General features: G+C 41.1%; 4 protein-coding genes across 13 annotated transcripts; 2 read left to right on the top strand and 2 right to left on the bottom strand.

Moving 5' to 3' along the window:
- The first annotated feature begins 870 nt into the window (after window positions 1-870).
- On the top strand, window positions 871-1,762 carry LOC6536554 (abnormal spindle-like microcephaly-associated protein homolog). Its single transcript, XM_002097094.4, has 2 exons — window positions 871-1,440; window positions 1,650-1,762. The coding sequence occupies exon 1, from the start codon at window positions 1,008-1,010 to the stop codon at window positions 1,422-1,424; it is 417 nt and encodes a 138-aa protein (XP_002097130.1). The 5' UTR covers window positions 871-1,007; the 3' UTR covers window positions 1,425-1,440; window positions 1,650-1,762.
- Window positions 1,763-2,077: 315 nt separating this feature from the next.
- On the bottom strand, window positions 2,078-11,417 carry LOC6536555 (titin). Of its 3 annotated transcripts, none has more exons than XM_039376863.2 (18): window positions 10,125-11,417; window positions 9,240-10,025; window positions 9,063-9,179; window positions 8,596-8,991; window positions 8,408-8,521; window positions 8,221-8,343; window positions 7,908-8,165; window positions 7,748-7,834; window positions 7,357-7,686; window positions 7,262-7,300; window positions 6,915-7,202; window positions 6,706-6,849; window positions 6,566-6,643; window positions 6,366-6,515; window positions 6,265-6,308; window positions 3,673-6,205; window positions 2,350-3,609; window positions 2,078-2,279 (listed from the first exon to the last, which is right to left on the bottom strand). In XM_039376863.2, the coding sequence occupies exons 1-18, from the start codon at window positions 11,329-11,331 to the stop codon at window positions 2,128-2,130; spliced, it is 8,106 nt and encodes a 2,701-aa protein (XP_039232797.1). In that variant the 5' UTR covers window positions 11,332-11,417; the 3' UTR covers window positions 2,078-2,127. The 3 variants fall into 3 exon arrangements, with proteins under 3 accessions (XP_039232797.1, XP_039232796.1, XP_039232798.1); XM_039376862.2 differs by having other exon boundaries at window positions 3,673-6,208; XM_039376864.2 differs by having other exon boundaries at window positions 3,673-3,762; window positions 6,255-6,308; window positions 10,125-11,412.
- Window positions 11,418-11,658: 241 nt separating this feature from the next.
- LOC6536556 lies at window positions 11,659-15,084 on the bottom strand. 8 transcript variants are annotated; one of them, XM_002097096.4, is made up of 9 exons: window positions 14,761-15,074; window positions 14,596-14,700; window positions 14,399-14,542; window positions 14,232-14,334; window positions 13,381-13,514; window positions 12,999-13,139; window positions 12,740-12,943; window positions 12,263-12,619; window positions 11,659-12,167 (listed from the first exon to the last, which is right to left on the bottom strand). In XM_002097096.4, the coding sequence occupies exons 1-9, from the start codon at window positions 14,959-14,961 to the stop codon at window positions 11,793-11,795; spliced, it is 1,764 nt and encodes a 587-aa protein (XP_002097132.2). In that variant the 5' UTR covers window positions 14,962-15,074; the 3' UTR covers window positions 11,659-11,792. The 8 variants fall into 8 exon arrangements, 7 of the variants coding, with proteins under 7 accessions (XP_002097132.2, XP_039232800.1, XP_039232799.1 ...); XM_039376866.2 differs by lacking the exon at window positions 12,263-12,619 and having other exon boundaries at window positions 14,761-15,076; XM_039376865.1 differs by lacking the exon at window positions 14,761-15,074 and having other exon boundaries at window positions 14,601-14,680.
- A 105-nt stretch (window positions 15,085-15,189) lies between these two features.
- Window positions 15,190-17,351, top strand: LOC6536557 (probable tubulin polyglutamylase ttll-15). The gene is made up of 4 exons (XM_002097097.4): window positions 15,190-15,405; window positions 15,474-16,639; window positions 16,691-16,904; window positions 16,963-17,351. The coding sequence occupies exons 1-4, from the start codon at window positions 15,352-15,354 to the stop codon at window positions 17,077-17,079; spliced, it is 1,551 nt and encodes a 516-aa protein (XP_002097133.1). The 5' UTR covers window positions 15,190-15,351; the 3' UTR covers window positions 17,080-17,351.
- The last annotated feature ends 2,457 nt before the right edge of the window (window positions 17,352-19,808 follow it).

Consider the following 19,808-nt stretch of genomic DNA (forward strand, 5'->3'; position numbering starts at 1 on the left):
AGATATAATTTATTTGTGACGCGAATTTCCATTTAAGTCTGCTGCCTATTTAAACACATAGCACATATGTATGTATATGTATGTATGCTGTTTGCTCAATTTAATAACATTGTGGTACTTTGAACTTTGCATCCGAACCCAGGGTCAAGATAATTCAAACATCAAACAATAAGAGATTAATTGAAATTCATATTCCGATATTGATGCACACGAGTGTTCGTATTTTTCAATTACCTCTGCCTGTGTCTCTTCGTCGTTTCCATTAACAAAGCGTTGCACCGATGTTCTTTTCATTGCACTTGGATATATGGATACGTGGCCATGGATCTATGTGTATCTATAAGTTCGCTTTTCAGCTAAACCAATTTACTCCATTTTTTACCACCACCCGCTAGGTAGTTCGTAGGTAGTGTAAACAACTAACAAAAATAGTGATTCCTGCGTGATGTCAACACGCTTGATTGTCAACACGAGCTAAGCCCTAATAATATATGTGGATATTTGAGATATATACTGGATACGTTACGCAACCGATCCCAATTATTATTTGTCTGTTAATTAGGTTGCACACAATTGGGAGCTCTGGCGAAATTAGATAATTGTTTCCAACGCGTTTGTATACTTTGTGAAACAAAAATTCTTGAACGTCATCAGCATCATCGGCATCAACAGCATCCGTGGATTCCTTCCCATTCTCGCGGGAGAGCAAATGGATGGGATTCAGTCCGCCGGACTGCAGAGGTGTAGATACAAAAGGCCCATGTAGGATATATGGAGGGAGGTGGGAGAACGAAAAATCGCTGAGTGGGGCCTTTGTTTTGTGAATGAAAATGAAAATTCTCGCCGTACATATGCCAAGCCTGCGTCCGCCGTGCGCCAGTACAATTTTAGATCTCGAGCGAGCGAGTTCGGCCGGAACAGAGAGCCAACAATCGATGAAAGCCGTATTTGTTGGGTAGAAACGCGGACTCAGATTGCCAACTTTTGTCGCAGTGCACCAGAGGATCATGTACATTTACCCCAGCTCCCCGGAATCAGCATCGTCCTTGCAGTCCGAAGAGAGTGCGGCCATCAAGATTCAGGCCGGATTTCGTGGCTACCGTGTGCGCAAAGAGATCCACCGATCCAGCAAGAATCCCCATCCCCGGCGGAACCAGCGACAGCGTCCCAAGAACAACGCCCTCATGGAAAACCAGGCCAATTCGGGAAATCCCCGTCCCAGCGGCGAGGAGCAGCGCACGGCTGCCGAGAATGGAGGCAAATCCGTTGAGGATCGCAGTGCCACCAAGATACAGGCGGGATTTCGTGGATTCCTGGTGCGAAAGAAGCAGAAAATCGCCACCGATGCGGCCGTTAAAATTCAGGCTGGCTTCCGGGGATTCAAAACACGCAAAGAATTGAAACAATGCGAGCCCATTGTGTAATGATTTTGCGCGTTGGGTGCGTTGGGCGTTCCACAACTCTGATTTCTACTGTACATACAAATATGTGTATTCAAATCCTACCGCTTAGTTCAATACGTGTCGTGTAAATAGATTAATATTAACTGATAGCTTCCAGAAGAATAAAATACTCTTACTCAAGAAACCGCAATCTTGAAAGACAACACTATCCATTAACGAGATCAATTTGTTTGTGTTTCTTTCTAGGCCTATTTTTGGTATACAGTGCTGTATGTATATGGCATGAATACAGTGAATAAACATTTTATTCGTCGAACACATAGCACTCGATGGAAACTTACGAAACGGAAACCACAAAATGATAGTTGTAAAGATTTTAGATGGTTTTTAGGGAGCACCGAGCTAAAGGCGTGTCTATTTTTTAATAGAACCCATTTAGTAGCTGGCTAGCGAATGTACTCATCGAAATTCAGTGCAACGACCCAAGGTGCACACCCATCCCATAAATCCGTCAAATGCGTTTAATGTTTAGAGCCAAACTGGCAGCCATCCGCTCATCCGTGGTCTGTTTAAGTTGAATGTGTTTAAATTGAGGAAAATTAAATGTTATGATTTACTCCCGGAAATCTTTCCGCTTGTTTGATAAAAACATTTCTGATTAAATATATATTTTATTTAGATATAGTTTAGATATATTTCAGCGTTGATATAAAATTCGTAAACTTTATTTTCTTTTGTTCGCCTCGGCGCTTTTTATGCGTTTTCGCATATGTTTGGGGATTACTCTGAAAACTTCGCAATCAATTTGCACGGGCATTGAATTCTGCCGCATTTTCAGCCACCTCAATTCCATGTCAGCGCTTGACTTTGTCTCGCCTGGAAAATAAGTTAACTTAAATATTAAAATCTTGTTTACCAATTACCCAATTTGGGAATGATTACTTACCAACGGTTTTGCTTCTTTGGGTTTTAGCACCCTTTGGGGCTTTACCTGCACTGACCATCAAACTGTGCTCATCATCCGGAGTGGAATCGTTTCGAAGTGCATCCCCGCGCTGCAACTTCTGGCGTCTGGCGGCCAGGTTGCTCTCCAAGCTGATGCCTTCCATTTTCCGGCTATGACCCTTTCGCTTTCGTGTGTGCATCCGGTATGCGGCTTGTATCTTCTTAGCCGCCTCCTCCTCGATGAATCGTTCCAAGGACTCGCTGATCGCATCGTTGCCAAAAGATGCCTTTGTGTCCAACGTGGATGACTTGGTGCCAGCACTAGCTCGCCGCAATCGTCGCCTGGTCAGGAAGCCGCGAGCTCCAGCCTGGATCTTTGTGGCCGCCGAAACAATAGTGGATTCCGTTTCAGTGGATGTGCCCATGGCATCGGCCATGGCCGTGTCTATGTCAAAGTCCTCGTTGCTGACCTTTTTCGGATCAAAGTAATCGGAATCCGTTTCAGACAACGAGTAGGCCATCATCTTCTTTCGAATGTTCTCCGAGGTTTCGTCGTCCAAACAGAAACTACTCGCGCCCATAGCATTAGCTCCGTTTTCCACATAAGTCAGAGCGTCATCGATGGTCACTGATCGGAATAGTCCTCGCGGATCATCTCCTGCGATGGTGTAGTGCCTCATCAAATGCACCCTACCGGATTCCTCCTCATTAAGCAACTGCTTCTCTTGGTTATTTTCGGACTCTGCATCACCAAAGACCACGGAATCGCTTTGAGCAGAGCTCTCCCTAGTTTCATCCCGCTGCAGCCGGTTGTATACGATGATGTCTCCATCCTCGATGTCCAGACTGGATTGCTCCTGCAGAGAACTCATGGGTCGGATTATGGGCTCATCGAAATTGGGATCTGCTGAGGAAATCCTCTCGTGGGACTTTGAGTCACGAAGCTGAGACATTTTTTCAATTACTTCCTCGGGCTTGCATAACTTAACAGTGGCTTTGTCTATTGTATCTGCAGATAGTGTGTCCAAGCCCGTAGTTTCAGATAAAGAAGAATCTGTATTCTCGACTTTCTGATTAGCAATGTCCGGTTCTGATTCACCTTCGGAAACATTGACCAGTGAAGCGGATCTTTTTATACAAGGCTCCTCAATAACTTCTTCAAGAAGTGTAGCACTTGGAAACGGTCCTTGTTTAGAAGAATATTCAATCTCGTTTTGCAGGAAAGCATTAAGCAGTTCCTGAGTTGAGGCGATGTCCAAAGCTAAAGGAAATTAAAGTTTTACTAAAAGGATAAACGGAAATCATATGGTTTTTCTAAACTTACAGTGCACGAGCCCACCAAAATCGGATTGCGAAAGGAGAAGGGGATCCTCCACTGAATCAAGATGACCTTCAGAAGCATCTGCTAAACCTGCTAAACCAGAAGAGATTGCATTATCCTTTTCGGATGCACCGTCTAGATTCTCATCGATTATGGTACCAGGATTTAATTTAGATTCAAGCGAGCCATGCGTTCTATCTACTGTTTCAACTGATTCTACTTGCGTGCTGGTGGTGAGCTCGGCTTTACTTGTGGTTGCAATTGCAGCTGGATCCGGATTGGTGTCCACCTCAACAGCTCCTTCAACGACTCCCTGGCTTGGTATTATGCGAGTTGACCCCACAAACCACTCGGACTTTGGTTGGATCGTAGAAGTATCTTCTGCAGTATCCCCTGGCTCTCCGATAGCTTCCTGAATTAAACTTCCTGATGGAGTTTCAGCAGCTGGATAGTTGGTAGTCTCTATTGCCGTTATGCGGGAACTGGTAATGGAATCAATGGAGCTATCCTCTAAATTGTCAAGCTTTCTTTTTTCCATATATTGCCGGAATGCTCTTTGTATTATTAGAGCTGCACTTGACATTCCCACGAGATCATCCTTTGAAGGATGAGTAGGACTTGCCTGAAATACATTCGCCTGTAGTACAGTTTTAATTTCTGGCTTATCATCATGATTAGTTTCTTTCAACTGATTTTCTTTTTCTGTCTGTAAATTTATAATATTTTTATTTTCGCCTATTTCAGCGTTTGTTGTTTCTTTTAATTTTTGCTGTTCCAAAGGCTGCAGTTCATTAGGATCTTGTACGTTATCAGGTGATTCTTGCGAATAAGTTGGAGTTAAATTGACTTTTAAAAGGTTTTCTATATCTTGGAACTCGTCCGAATCTAAATTCTTTATTGTTTTATGTTCTTCACTTAATTGTGTCAAATTTATTGGTTTTGAAATGGTTTCCACAGCTTGTTCAGCATCTTGGTGACTTTCTGATAGCAATTCCAATGCTTTCAAAGGTTTTTCAACTTCTGCAGATACACTTGCCGAATTAACTGGTCTCGAAATGACCTTCGAAGGGGCTTCTTCCTCTTTAAACACTTTCTTCTTCAACTCCATTACATTTACGTTTTTCTCAGTTACATCCTTTGGAACATCTTGAAGCTCTTCAGGTTGCAATTCGTTTATAATTTCTGGGTAATCAGTTAATTCCTGACTATGAATTGGGCTTAAACTAACATCATTTTCTTCATTGGATTTTAATTTATTTACTATTTCGGATTCAGTGGATAATTTTACTGACTTTGAATTATCTTTTACTGGACTACCAGTCGCTTGGAGTCTTGCAGACTGTAATTTAAGATATCTTCTATAAGCCCTTTGGATTTTAGAAGCAGCCTTACTTTGCTGAAGTTCTGTGTCAACTAAGGATTGAGTTTTATTCAGTTCCGTGCGGATCCTATGAGAATATCGTTTGAATGCCTTTTGGATAATGAGTGCAGCCATTTCCTGTTTTTGAGTCCTTTGCTTTTTAACATATCTTCGATAAGTTCTTTGAATTTTCTTCGCAGCAAGACCTTGTGTTGATTTTTGAGTATCATAAGCTTTCTGATTGAGGGTATTCCGAACCCACCTTTGAATAACTTTTGCAGCCCGGTTTTGTTTTTCAAAATCAGATTTTCTTTTTAAAGAAGTCCTATTCTTGAACAGTTCGTAAGCTCTTTCTATGATTTGCACAGATCTTGTGATATTTAAAATGTCTGTTTTGTAAGCTGACTCAAATTCCTTCATATAATTTAGGGGGGATTTTGGTTTTATCAGATAACTTTCATTCTCTTTTAATTCTAAGGCTCGGCCTTGACTGTTAAACTCAGTGGTTAGCTCATTTTCATTATCAAGTTCCAATATGGTTTGGAGTTTAGTTCCGCCGGTTTGCTGATATTCAGGATCGCCTTCTTCAACTTCAATAATTTCAATTTCCTCCTCGTTGGAATCGATATCTGATTCCGATTGAGTAGCTTCAATATCTTTTACTACTTTCTTATTATCCTGATTCGGTTGATTTCGAAATCTTTTTGGTATCTTGTATTTGGGTTTTCCATCATCCGAATCGAATGAAACAAAAAAGGAAACTGAATTCTTTGGTTTCGGTCTTAGAGTTTCTACAATTTCCTTGGGTGTATAGTAACTTGGAGCTCTTTCTGAGATTATAGTAGGTTCTTCTACAACAGCAGCAACTTCTTTACCCGAATCCGGTCTTTTGACTTCAACCGGTGCTGGAGAGACCTCCAAATCCCTACCAGTGGTCTCCTTGGGCTCCACATATATATCATACCAGGCGCCATCGTCGTTGGGAGTCTTGAATGACTTGAGCTGTAACTCAGCAATGGGTGTGGGCACAAGTCGACCCGATGTTGGGGTGCCAATATCTTTTTCTCTTACACTAGGGCTAGATAACTTCTTGGTGGTCTTTTCAATCTCAATATGGTTAGTAGGTAAATTTTGGGTGCCAATTAATTGATTAGATACAAGCAATGGAGAGTTTCTCTGCTAATTTAAGAACAAATTTAAAACGTTTTCGATTCTGAATTCTTACCAGTAATTACTTCGGGATTTTGGGGTGATTCATTTTCGGGTCTTGGCTTCAAAGCTATTTCAGGAAATATTCATTAAAAAAGTTAGTTATAGATTCTATTTGTCTACTTACTATCTTTATCCTCGATAACTTCTTCTTTTAGTTCCGGTTCGGTTAGAGCAGGTTTGGCTGGATCATCTGAAGAACCACCTTCAAGCACAACGGCATCAACATCACTGGTCTCCACACTTTCAATGACTTTTTCAGATACTGGTTTTACTCCTGCAATTAACATTTATTAAACAATAAAAATTTAAAAGTGGTTTTCTTACTTGTGTGATCTATACTATCTTCGCCTGGGATATCTTTGCTTATTGTATTGCTGGTTTTATTTGATGCTTCAGGTTCACCTTTTTTAATGAAATTAAGTATAAATATCATAGGAATATTAATTTCTGTTATGTATAACTACTCTGTTTTTTAGCAGAAAAGTTGAATGGTTCTCCCGTTTCCTTGTCGGTACTAGCTTCAGCTTGTACGTCCTCCAATTCTTGAGAAGTGGGATTCTTTTCTAATTGGCTGTTAACAGACTCAACCTTATTTGTAGGTAAGTCCACTTGGATAAAATCGTTACATTATAATCGAAGCATAACAATAATAATGTAATGTAATGTAACTTACCAACAGCTTTCCCCGTGGACATTTCCCCATGGACTTGTTGGGATTCTTGCAAAGGATCTGCTTCGGTGTTTATATCAGCTGAAGGTTGTTCATCAAATGAAGTAGACTTTTCTTTTTCTAAGGAAGGCTGTTTTTCAAGTGACGTTGGCTTTTCTTTTTCTAATGAAGGCTGTTTTTCAAGTGACGTTGACTTTTCTGTTTCTGATGAAGGCTGTTTTTCAAGAGAAGTTGATTCTTTTTTTTCGGATGAAGGAGGGCTTTCAAGTGAAGTTGACAATTTATTTCCCGCTAAGTATAAAGAGGTTGTCATTAAATTTTTAAAATATTATACAATTATGTTATATTACCTGTGATATCAATTATTTTTTCAACAGCTTTGTTTTTATCTAATATAAAACTATTTTATATTATTTTTTTTTGGCAACGTAAAATATACACATACCTTCTGCATCGACTAAACTTTCCGTCGTCTCATCTATGACTTTACCATCTTCAGCTTGCACAGACTTAGTTTCGATTGGAATAGGAATTTTCTCCTCCGATTGTTCAGATACAGTTTTCAACTTCGCAATCTCTCCTTCTAGTTTACTATCTTTCATCGGAGCCTTTTCTTTATATGATTCTAGGTCTTTTGCATAGGCATCGGGGTTTTTGGGTGTTAGTTTACCTAGTTCAGCAGATTCATTCTTCACTTCTTGATTTTCATTTAGTTTTTCTTCGGAATTCTGTTGTTCAGCTCTTAAGTTTTCAGATTGCTCAATTGAAATATTACCTTCATTTTAATATAAGTATTAGTATGTGTCATTCCAAGAATTATAATAAAAGTTATTTACCATCAATGACAGAAAGTTCCGTTCGGGTTGTTGTTTCCTGAATTTCACGTTCAGTGTGTATAATCTTTTCTTTGTCATCAAGTTCTTCTGATAAAAAAAATTATTATTCAAAATTTATTCAAGCTTTGTCTGAACTACATATTCCATTTTTGTCACTTACCTAACGATTTCTCAGAAATGTGATAAGCTAATAAGTCTGTTTCCTTTTTCAACTCAGTTGGTTCAGTAATGACTTCTACATTTTGTGAATTATTTTCTTCAGAATTTTTTTTACTAAGAATGCTGTTTTTAGCTGAAGATGATACATTAGTTTCTAAACTTTCAGATTCTATTAAAATGATTTCCTCTTGTGATGGTTTTTTCATTTTATCTTGTAAGTTTTCTAGTTCCTTCGGGGAGTCATCAAACGGAGGTTTATCTTTAAATTCAGAAATAGTTAAAAATAATGAAATAAAGCTAATGAAGTTACTGACCCAATTCTTCTAAATTTTTTGTAAGGTTTTGTTCTGATAAATCCGTTTTGGAATGTATTACAAGTCCAGAGTCCTCTTTTGTCGCTTCTAATTCATCTATGGATTTGGTTTCTTTTTTAACATCTGTTAATTTTTTGTTTTGTATTATTAATATTTTATTATTTTTTTACAAAATTTGCAAACTTACCTGACAAGAGAGTTTTCTCTGCTGAGCGTGGATCAACTATTAGATCTTCAGGTGGTAAATCCATCATTCGTTCGCGGCTCCTTTCTGTCAGTTCATGATCATCTGTATTGGGGTCTAAAAAATTAAGTAAATTATTTTATTAATTTATTTATTAAAATATAATAAATTTAAATCATATTCCTTATTACCAGTTTCGAGCTCTTTGTCCAGTGATATTTCATGATTTGGTGATTCAACGATTTCTTCTAATGGTTCTTCTTTATTTATCTCTACTTCTTCAGTGCTGCCTTCATGAACTTCATCTTCTTTTTTATTTGGTGCTGTTTTCTGCACATCTTCCACTTTAGGTATTATTTCCGAGTGTTCACCCAACTCCAGTTTCTGCTCATTGTGTATCTGGGTTTCGACCTGATCAACTGGGCTTTCGGTAATCAACTCCTCCTGAGATTCCAAATTGGGTTGAACAGCGTCTTCATCTTCCATGCTTTTCTTTTCTCGAATCTTTTCATGTGTATCTGCAGATTGGGTAGCCTCATCTGAAACAATCGTTTGTATCGCTGCAGATGCTTCCACATTTCTGTCCTCTAAAGTTTACATTGGATATTATTAATTAAGTTTATTGTAATCTAATCAAATTAATTATTATCTTGAGTACCTTGCTCACGAACTTCTAGATTATGATTGACTAGGATGCTCTTCAAGCTGTCTACTTCTACATTTTGCATACTCTTGGTCTCTTCTGCTGCCGATACCCCTTCAGTCAAATCGTTAGCTAAATAAATGATTAAAATAAATAACAATTAATAATAAATGTAATGTAAACGCTACATACCTTTAGAATCATGAGCGCCCTCTAATGAATCGTCTACAATGTCTTCAACATGTTCAATTTCAATCGAAACTTTGGGAGTAATTTCGCTTTTAATTGGAACTTCCTGCATTTGGCTTTCTGAGCTTAGAACTTTAGGCGGCGGAACTATTTCACTGGACGAAAAAATGGCGTTATCTTTCTCGCCATTTTTCACTTCATCAGATGAGGCGATAGTCTGTTCCACAATATTTTCTTGTACATCATCACTTTCATTTTTCTCAATTTTACTAGGTAATTCTCCACTTTCGCGAACTTCTTCTAGAAGATCACTGCTTGGGTCTTCAGCTTTATTTTCCGATTCGGCAATCTTATCTATTAATCTACTTTTTTCGACTTGATCGAAGTCGGAATTTATTGGATTCGGTTTAATTTCATCCTCAGTTTTGCTATCTGGATCTCCTGTAGCAGGCTTATCCTGGGGCTCCACTGGCGTTTCCGGTTCCACATCCAAGCTGCTTTTATTAGAATTTACTTGATCCTCGCTTGTCGATTGATAATCCTTACTTTTATTTTCAGCTTTCATTTCGATTTGAGGCATCATTTCTAGGTCTAGCCTTCTTTTATTATCAACTTCCGGTTCAGGATCTTGAATAGTAATCTTCTCATCGGCAATCTGTTCTTCAAGTTTAGCTGGGTGCTCATTTTTCTCCAATTCAACATCGAATTCTTTTGATTCGTTCAAATCCTTGATGTTTTGCAAATCAGGTTTGCAAATCATGCTTTCAATTAGGGCACCGCTAAGAATTTCTGCAAAATGGTTACGTTTTATTAAATTTATAACACGAAAATGAAATGCAATTTCAGCTTAAAAGAGTAAATTTAATGGGAAAACATTAGCATAATTACCGCTTTTCCGTAAATTTATCGACTTTCGCTCGCCCTTAATGTCTTCCTCAAAATACTCCTTCTCAAGGCTGCCATCAACATTGCTGTTCTCCACTTCCTCGTCCTCGTGAATTATTTTTTGATGGACTCGTTCCTCGAAGTTGGCCATTCCCAGCTCGGTGGATTCCGTGGAAAGCAGGGCGGTGGAGACGGATGTGTAGGATCCGGTCTCGGAGGCATTGTCATTGAGTTCCTCGGCCTGATCTGTGCCGGTGGATGTGGTTCTCTTGGCCCTATGACGTGCCACCATTCTGCGGAAGGCTCTTTGGATTATGATGGCTGCTGTTGCTAGGGATACTGGGCCGTGCTGCAATCGATTTTGCGCCCGCTTCTTTTTCAAATATATGCGATAATGTCGTTGTATGACCACAACGGCTTTCATATAGTCGGCAGCTTTGGGCTTATCATCGGGTTTTTGTGCGTCACGTGAATTTTTAAGTTTTTCCACTCGCTTCGTGGCCAAATAGCGACGCACCTGCCTTTGAATCAGGAGGACAGCTGCCACGTACTCGACGCTATTGCATTTGTCCTTATTGCGAGCTATTTTCCGCTGGCTGAGATATCGGCGAAAATGTCGTTGAATGATGACGACCGATTGTATGTAGGTAATTCTGCTGGAAAATGTTCGCTGATCGGCCTCGGCCAATTTGTTGTCTGTATATACGGAGGCGGTGTTTCCCACTTCCTTCTTATTAGCACTGAGTACTCGACCACACTCACAGGTCACTTTCGATGCAGGAGCTAAGTTTTCTTTGTCCTTCAAGGACTTTTCGTAGGACGCGTACTTGCTGTACTCGATTCGACCCGACTTTTCCTTGGACATCCGCTGAAAGTACTCCTGTGCGAATATGTATATGTTATCGGGTTTCTCCCTCAGAACTGCTTTTATAAATTGCTTGATGAGGTCGGTGAGTTTTTCCGGTATTATATTGAACACCATGGATAGGGGCACCTGCTGACGTATGCGGTTTTTCATGATGGTTTCGTAAGTTTGCACCGGTTCGTATTTTCGCACCGATTGATGTGATTTTTCACCAACAATCATGTTGAAAAAGCTTGCCGAAAAGCCATACAAGTCAGCCGGCTTTTCACGTAACACCTCCTTGGTATAGACCTTCATTAGGTCCCGTAGTCCCTCGGGAACCCTGGGTAAACTTGCCGTAGTCATTTCAGTATCTCAAGCACCGTGCACGGGTAAATGTTGAATCAATACTGACCAGCGAAGGTGTCCGAATGTCAATGGAAACCTCGATGGCTTGCAGTTGCCATGTCAACACCTTGGGTGCCAAAACAAATCCTCAGCTGACGTCGCTGCAACTTGTTGATCCCACAAGGGAATGTATAAATAGGTATGGGGTTTATTCTTGGATTCTATATAAATAAATCTGACCAGTAATGACCCTTAATAACCGGAGTGTGACGCGGATTCCCAGACATACCAGTATATATTATTCAGATGTTATTACCCGAACCAAAAATAGTTTATAATTATAAATACAGTATGCATATGAATCTATCAGCGGTGTTTTTACATTTTTCAGTTGAACCAAAATGTCATAAGTAACATCTACTTTTGATTCAACAGAAAAGCACAAAAACGCCCCTCTATACAAAATTTATTTTCCACAACTAATTGAGATCCTCTGGTGATTCTACAATTCTGCAAATTATGGGAACGTCTTCAATGTGTGTGTCGGCATTATCGGAGGGCTTCAAGGTCTCGGAAATGAGGTCGTTCTTGAACTTCTTCCAGTCACAAGCTTTGCGATAGTGTGCAAAAAGGGCTTCTCTGGATGGAATCATGACATCCACGTACAACAGTCTGCGCTCCCAGACATTGCCGGGATTTTGTTTCTTCTCCAGGAGGAAAAATCTGGGCAGTATCAGGCATTGAACCGTACTCCTTGCCATTATCACGCGATTTTCCATTTTCTCGCCCAAGCCGAAAATTCCTCCAAAAGTTATGGTGCCAACATCAATGAAATGGCTTTCATATGTGGGTGTCTGCAAAGAGGAAACCAGAATGGCGAAATAAATGCAAAATACATTGAATTTAGCTTATATTTAAGATAAAGCCCTAAATATTCCTGGGGACTTACGGATGAATCAACACTGCTCGAGGATAAACTAGATAGCGACGAGGATAAAACATAGCTTTCATCGTAATCGGTTCCCGCAAAACCATTTAATACAGGACCAAAGCGGAAGGATTGCTTATACTCCATGCCCATGCTTAAATCTGAGTCCGATGAATATGATTGCGTATCACTATCGTTCTCGCACATTTCCCAAAAATCCTCATATATATCTTCACTTATAAACTTATTTTCACTGTGCGAAAACATAGACATCGTTGACTTTCGAATGGAGCGGCGCCAAGTAAAACGCGGTTTGGTTGGCGGCGATTTGATCATGCCGCATCTTTTTTGTATGTCTCTTAAGTCCATTTTTCGCATCTGAATATTAGTTAAATTTATATTTACATAACAAAAAAAGCAAACTACAAATCAAGCAATAACACATCGTGTTTAAAACCCAAAAAACTGAAGTTGCATAGATTTTAAGGTGAGCCTTACCTTGCGATTAATAGCACTTTTTTGCGAATCATCACTGGAACCGGAACTCGAACTTGCCACAAGATCGAGAATATCTATTTTGGACTGATCATCGACACTTGGCGTGGAAAATGTGGATCTGACGGCTTTTCTAAACATTTTCGACACATCACCTTCAGACGCCGGCAAAAGTTCATATACCTTTTTTCCCCTTTTCATAGAAACCTAGAATTAGAGTAAGGAGATTAAGTAGAAATCAAAGGTTTTTAGAACTGCTGACCCTTATATTCAGACACTGCAGTATCAGACATTCTCCACTGAGCACAAAGTGGACATTGGTCATGGATCCTATATCCTCACAGAATATGGTATCCAGTGGGTCGAATTGCTTTAGCCTCCCATATCGACAAGCTTCCACGATCTACACCATATTTACAGAAATGCATTGTTGCAAAGAATTTTATTAATTGGGAGGTTCTATTACTAGATTATAGATATTTTTTATGCAAGGGTTCATGGTCATTACTAGGAATGAGTAATTGTTAGGGAATGGGTGTTTTTAATGATACAGCTTGTCTTAATAATGGGTGAAATAGTTGGCAATGAAATGCGATTTTTGTATGCAATATATATGAGCTTTCTAAGAACCTTGGGGCTTTTACCTGATCCTCATCGAGGAAATCAAAGTAGTCCAGCGCCTTGAGGGCCCGCTTCTTCTCGTCCCAAATCTTGGTCATGTAGGCCCCAAGAATCGGTGCAAAATCATAGTCGAACAGGACGAGTAGTTCGCAGTAGGCTGCAAAGTGAAGCGTTCAATAGTTGCTGGCGCACTGGCGAATTGGCGACTCCCATCGAATCGGGGCACACGGAATCCATGGAGCTGATGCCAAGTACTGTTACTGCCACTGCTACTGCTGGTGCTTCTGGTGGCGTGCATCTGTTTTGTATTTATTTATTTTTTTTTTCAGATTGCCAGCACGAGGAGTAACAGGCACAACAGCCGAAAAATCGAGCCAAGCCAATGCTCCAATGCTCCAATGCGCCAAAGGAAGGCGGGTGTTGTTTTGGGCCAACCTATATATTTGACTGAATAGTTTATACTACTGAATAGAGCTGGCGGATTCGTGACGGACTCGGGCGGGGGGTATTTTGTTATTCATTTTGATTGAATCGAATTAGGACTTAACGTTGTTTATTGCTGATTAAATTGGTGGGTACAGGCAATCGCAAATAAAGCAACAAAACTAAACAAACTCCCAATAAACACAATCGTACGAATCGCGTGCTGGCCCTATGTATTTCCCATTTATTCCGACATGAGCCGCAAATGCTGCACTTTACCTAATTCACCTTCTTATCATCCTTAAGTGTGATTTAATTGGGAGAGGTAAAGGTTGTTAGATAAAATAAATTGGGTACTACTACTGCTGCTCCTTATCAGCTCTCCGAATGAAGAAAATTAATAAATAGATAAAAACATAACTACTATCATATTAGAAAGTTAAAAACATACTTGCTGCTCTGAACGTGTGAGTTCGTTTGATGCCTTCTAAGAGCTCCACATGGCCCATCATATCACCAGCTCCAAGAAAGCCCATGACCACTCCTTCTCCCTTCTAGCAAATCAAATGTTAGGATCATCGATTTATATATATAGGTGTTGAGTTTTGAAGCCACTACCTGGTTATTTTCGTTATTTATCATATGTACTTGCCCTGTAAGCACAAAAAACACGGTTATGGGCGCATCCGATTGCCTGATGATAATGCGACCAGCATCGACGGGCATCAAACGCACCACAGGAACTAATCGAGCTCGAATTTTCTAAGGGAAACCAAGTTTAATGTTATTGTCCTTATAAAAAGAAGGTACTTTACTGGACTGAAGCCTGACAAACATGTCAACTTAGCAAACAGTTTACATAATTTCATTCTTTCCGGAATTGTTCGAATCACGTGCGGTGTTCGAATCAAAGATTTATCCTGTCATAGAGTAAGTAATTATTCGGTTATATATTTATATATATATATATATGTTTATACCGCTGCAGTTAGGAAGCCCGATTTGGACTTTGTGCGCCCTCTCGTAGGCAAATTCCTCATGACGTTTGAAGAAATCCTTGGGTCATCTTCGTTTTCTTTCCAGGGATCATTTAGGCTCATTATGCGAACCACTTTTTTGAACAAGGCCTTGAGTGATTGAATTCTTTTGGTATCTGCAGTGTTCTTTGTACGCCGCTGCATTTTTACTTTGCAACGAAAAAATAAGAAAAATATATAGAAATAAACAATACAAACAAAATGCGTGTTTTAGTTATGTTTTTGTAACATAATAAATGAAATTAATTTTGAAATTCCCAGTAACGAGCTCTAAGACTTTCTATCAAGTGATTTTAAGCTTTCTCAAAATTATTTGTAAATATTTTAGATAACCGTTACAAATTTCCCAAAGATGCCGCTTTCAAACGCGCGCCACAAAAGGGAAATTCCGAAACAGCTGTTCCGTTGGCGCTTCCCTTTGAATGCCAAAAGGGAAATTTCGGTTTGGTTGCCGTGGAGATCGCGACTAAAAAAACGTCTGTTTTAAATTAGTCGCTTGTATTAGCGTTTGAAAATAGCACACCCAATCGCGGAATGGATGCCAGTGTGGAGGAGAATGCTCCTGATCACAAGGAGGCCGTTGGCAAAGTGAGTTCGTCTACTACTGGTGCATTTCCCATTGATGAGCAACTGAAAACTTTCTCTTTTTTCTGTAGTTGGCCAAAGCGGAGGAGTCCGAGAAGCCAGCGAACAGCATTGGACTGCTGCCCGTTATGATATTTCTGGCGGCGACGGTGACCACGGCCGTGGTGGTGGAGCTGCTGCCCCATGCCAGCAGGGTTTTGCCCTGGAAGTCGGCGGATTCTGCAGAGGATCAGCTGCAGCCACCGCCCACATATGCGATCTTCGGGCGCAGTCCCACGGAGGAGCACCTGGTGCATGTGGTCGGTGTGCTGCACAGGTTCGGTTACCGCAGAGTGGGCGTAAACGAGAGCTGGAATCTGCTTTGGGCCCACGATTATCCATTCCTCTCCATCGCCAATCTCAAGAATCTCGGACAGCATCAGGTGGTGAACCACTTGCCGGGCTGCGGTTACCTAACCAACAAGGTGGACCTGTGCACCACGCAGCTGCCTTTTCTGCCACGCGCCTTTCGCTTGCCAGCGGAACGACAGGAGTTCCTGGACTACGCCAGGGAGCATCCACAGGCACTGTTCGTCCAGAAGCACAACGAGCATCGGCACATCAAGGTGCGAGCACCCGCTGACATCGCCTTCGGATCGAACGACTCCTTTGTGCAGGAATTCGTGCAACGGCCCTACCTGGTGGATGGCCACAAGTTCGACATTGGAGTCTATGTCGTCATCACCTCGGTGAATCCCTTGCGAGTGTACATCTACACGGGCGACGTTCTGTTTCGGTACTGCCCGGTGAAGTACCATCCCTTCGATGCCGAGAATGTGGACAAGTACATTGTGGGGGATGACTATTTGCCCACCTGGGAGGTTCCTTCGCTGCGCAAGTACTACAATCGCTTTGGCGGCAGCATGCGCACCGTTTTCGAAGCCTATGTCCGAGATCAGGGCAAGGATCCCGCTAAGATTTGGCCTCAAGTAGAGCACATTGTACGTACCACGATTGCGGCCAAGGAGCAAGACATCGTTAACATACTGCGATCCTACAGGACGCACAACTTTTTCGATCTGATGCGTTTTGATCTCTTTATCGACGAAGATCTAAAAGTTTTCCTCATGGAGGCCAACATGTCTCCCAATCTCTCTTCTGCTCATTTTAAGCCCAACTCCCTGTTGTACGAGCAAGTTCTATACAGCGTGTTTAATCTGGTCGGAATAAAGCCACTCACGTCAACAAGTGGCACATTGTAAGTATTATTGTATTATGCCCAACAAACTTTAAATTTTATTACTTTAAGGCTCGGCGAAAGCAGCGAGATGGTCACAGCTGATAAAAACCTGGCCACGGACTTGAACAAATGCGCTGCACACGATTGCGACAAGTCCTGCAACAAGGAGGAGTGCGATCTTTGCCTGCAATGCCTTAGTGGCTCGGAGTACAAGATGCTGCAGCAGGCTCATCAGGAGCACTTGCATCGCGTTGACATGAAGCGCATATTCCCCAAACCCATTGTACGTAGTATGTTCAAGATACTTAGAAAGCATAAACTAATATCTTTACTTAATGTAGCACGATCCAACGAGTTTCAACCTTTTGGAGGAAACTGCCAACATGTCAAAGAAAAACGCATGGATGACCCGCTGGTTCTACAAAAAATGCCAATTCGATGCTGCCTGGTGCAATTAGATCAATTTAATGCTCTACTTATGTAAATACTTACTGTGACGTGGTAACCTCGTATGCTCAGCATTAGTTAATTGGCCACCGATACTTAATTCTTAGTTCTTAATAGATAAAATAGCATATTGGCTTTATGTTGCAAATGGAAACCATCTAGACACCTTGATTGACAACGAAAACATGTACAAATGTAAACCGTCCTTAAATTAATTTAAATTCGAATCTCTGTTAAATTGTTTAAGCAAAAAACTGCATATATGATAAATATTTAAAAAGAAGAGTTAATATGTTTGTTTATTTATTTGATTGTAATCTTATTAAAGTAATTATTATTACAAAAACATTAACCCCACTTCATTGGGTTTTATATCAAATAATACGTATTATATTGCAAAATGACAAGAATATTCGCAAATGGCACCATTGCGCAATGTTTAAACTATTACGATCCTTTAAGCATTGAGCACCATGTGTCTCTAATTTCGTTTGCCGAATAACTTACTGCTAATGTTCAAACCCGTTCGTTGCGGCAGGTCATTGTCCATTTCATCCGGGTCCAGAGGGCCGAGCTGTAGTTGTCGCCAGCGTCCTCGGCCATGGAACCCATGCCAGCAGTATCCACTGTGGCGACAGAGCGGAGGGAAGCAGAATTCGAAACAGAAACAGAACGTTAAAGCGATGCCGGCTCATTGGTTCTGTGGTGCAGTGCCTGTGCGATGGAACGGCGTACACTTATTGCAAACCGATAAGACGCGAGATATGTCAATGTCAACATAAACATAAGCAGAGGAATAAATACACATGGGCAGTGGCAATCAATGCCGCTGTGCTCGCAGAGAATCGCGACCTCGTCGCAACCCGGGCCATAATCGGAGCTACACGAGGAAATGTCAGGTTTGATAAAATATTGGCCGGCACACATTCTTACTCAGAGTGAAGAGTGGAGAGCCCAAGAGCTCGATACTCCGCAGTTCGCAGTCTGCAGTCCGCAGAATAGATGGATGGATGGACAGAGCTGGACTTGGACTTGGACTCAAGTCCCCATACCCATCACCATCACCATCCCCATCCGCATGCCCACATCCACATCCAGAGTCGCTGAGCTGATCGGAGCTGAGCTTTTTGTCGAAATGGAGATGAAGACGGCGACGAAGACGCTTTGTCGGCAATTACTTGTGGCGGTGTGAAGCGATGGATTTATTGCCCCAACAGCTAATCAACCAGCTGAATTTATCGCTGACTTCATTCGACATTTAGAGGCTTCATACGCGGTGCATTAGTTGTGATTGCGCCATGGGAAAATAAAAGAACAAAAAAAAAACAACAGAAGTAGAAGTAGAATAGGTAGAAGAAAAGGGACACTGATCGACTGATAGGTGCAAATTGCTGTTTGATAAAAAGTGATTCCCCCGAGTCCAAATCAGTGCAATGGGTATCGCGTTCTGGGAGCCCCCTTCTATGCTCCATCCCCTCCCAATTTCTGTGTACTTCGGGTACTTGAAAGACGTTGGAGCTTCCGTTTAACGGTTAGATGGCCCCCGTATCCACGTATCCCCCCGCTGGAATACCAGGCGTAAACAACTTTTTCTCGGTTTTAGGCTGCGGTGCCATCGTTCCGTAATTAATAGCGGCTCATGCGTGGCAATTTAAATAGCCGCTAATTGTAACCACCGTCAAACAAAACCAGTTAAAATGCCAGGAAATGGCCACCGTGCAGAAGGCAGCGCCACATAAGCCATATACCCATACCCGTACTACCCATTGCCATCTAGATGGCCAGAAGCAGCTGCCGCTCGCACTCCTCTGAAATTTGTAATTCTGCTCTTAATGCCGGCGCATATTTCATTTGCATCTCGCAGTCGCAGTCGTGGCGCGGAGCAAGCTAACCCAGGAGCTAACCAAGATGCTTAGGCACTGGCGCAAATGAAGTACTCCGCAGGATGGTTAATATGCGACCATGGGCGAACTGGTTCATTACATTATAATGCTCGCTTCTTTTTCTCTTTTGCTCATTTTCAAACTTATACTTAACACCAAGCTCGCTTTTATATCGCTTTTGGTTGGTTTTGGTTTTGGTTTTCGTTTTCGGTTTGGTTTTGGTTTTGGTGTCCAGTATGCAAATTCCTTGGCTCCAACATCTGTTCTCCTTAAGGTCGTTACCTTCATGACACCACACCGTTAAACGAGAGGAGGCGATCCCGATCCCGATCCCGGTGCCGATGCCATTATTTCTCATGCATACGCTCATTAGCTGGTAATCTGATATGCGTACTTAAGTTTCCATTAAAAAAGTGATTGCTTTCGAGCAAGTATTTCCTCGGGAAGTCAGGATTTTTTCCACTCATAAGTACTTGTTGTGATAAAAAATAAGAATCTTCCAGATACTCACTCTACCATGTCCAGTAACTAGTCTACATCCTTTTTGGCACAGCCAAGTTTATGATCCCACGACCAAAGTTTAAAATCTAAACTTTTGGTAATTGGAGATACTTAAGTTGCTTAAGTATCCTGTTGCCTGGTTAATTAATAAGTCATCTAAATGGTATAACAAATCACATTTAGTGCACAGTAAAGTCCAAAATCCTGCTGCTTTCATAGAAAAAGCAATTAATTAAGATGGGACCATCTAGGCAGTTGGGTATGCAACTTTAAGTAGGCCTAATGATGGATTTTTCGTTATAAAATCAACTTTGTTTTAAGTAAGCATCTTGATGCAATTTAACCCCCTGATTGGT

This window comes from Drosophila yakuba, chromosome 3R (assembly GCF_016746365.2).
Source record: "Drosophila yakuba strain Tai18E2 chromosome 3R, Prin_Dyak_Tai18E2_2.1, whole genome shotgun sequence".
Taxonomy (NCBI): domain Eukaryota; kingdom Metazoa; phylum Arthropoda; class Insecta; order Diptera; family Drosophilidae; genus Drosophila; species Drosophila yakuba.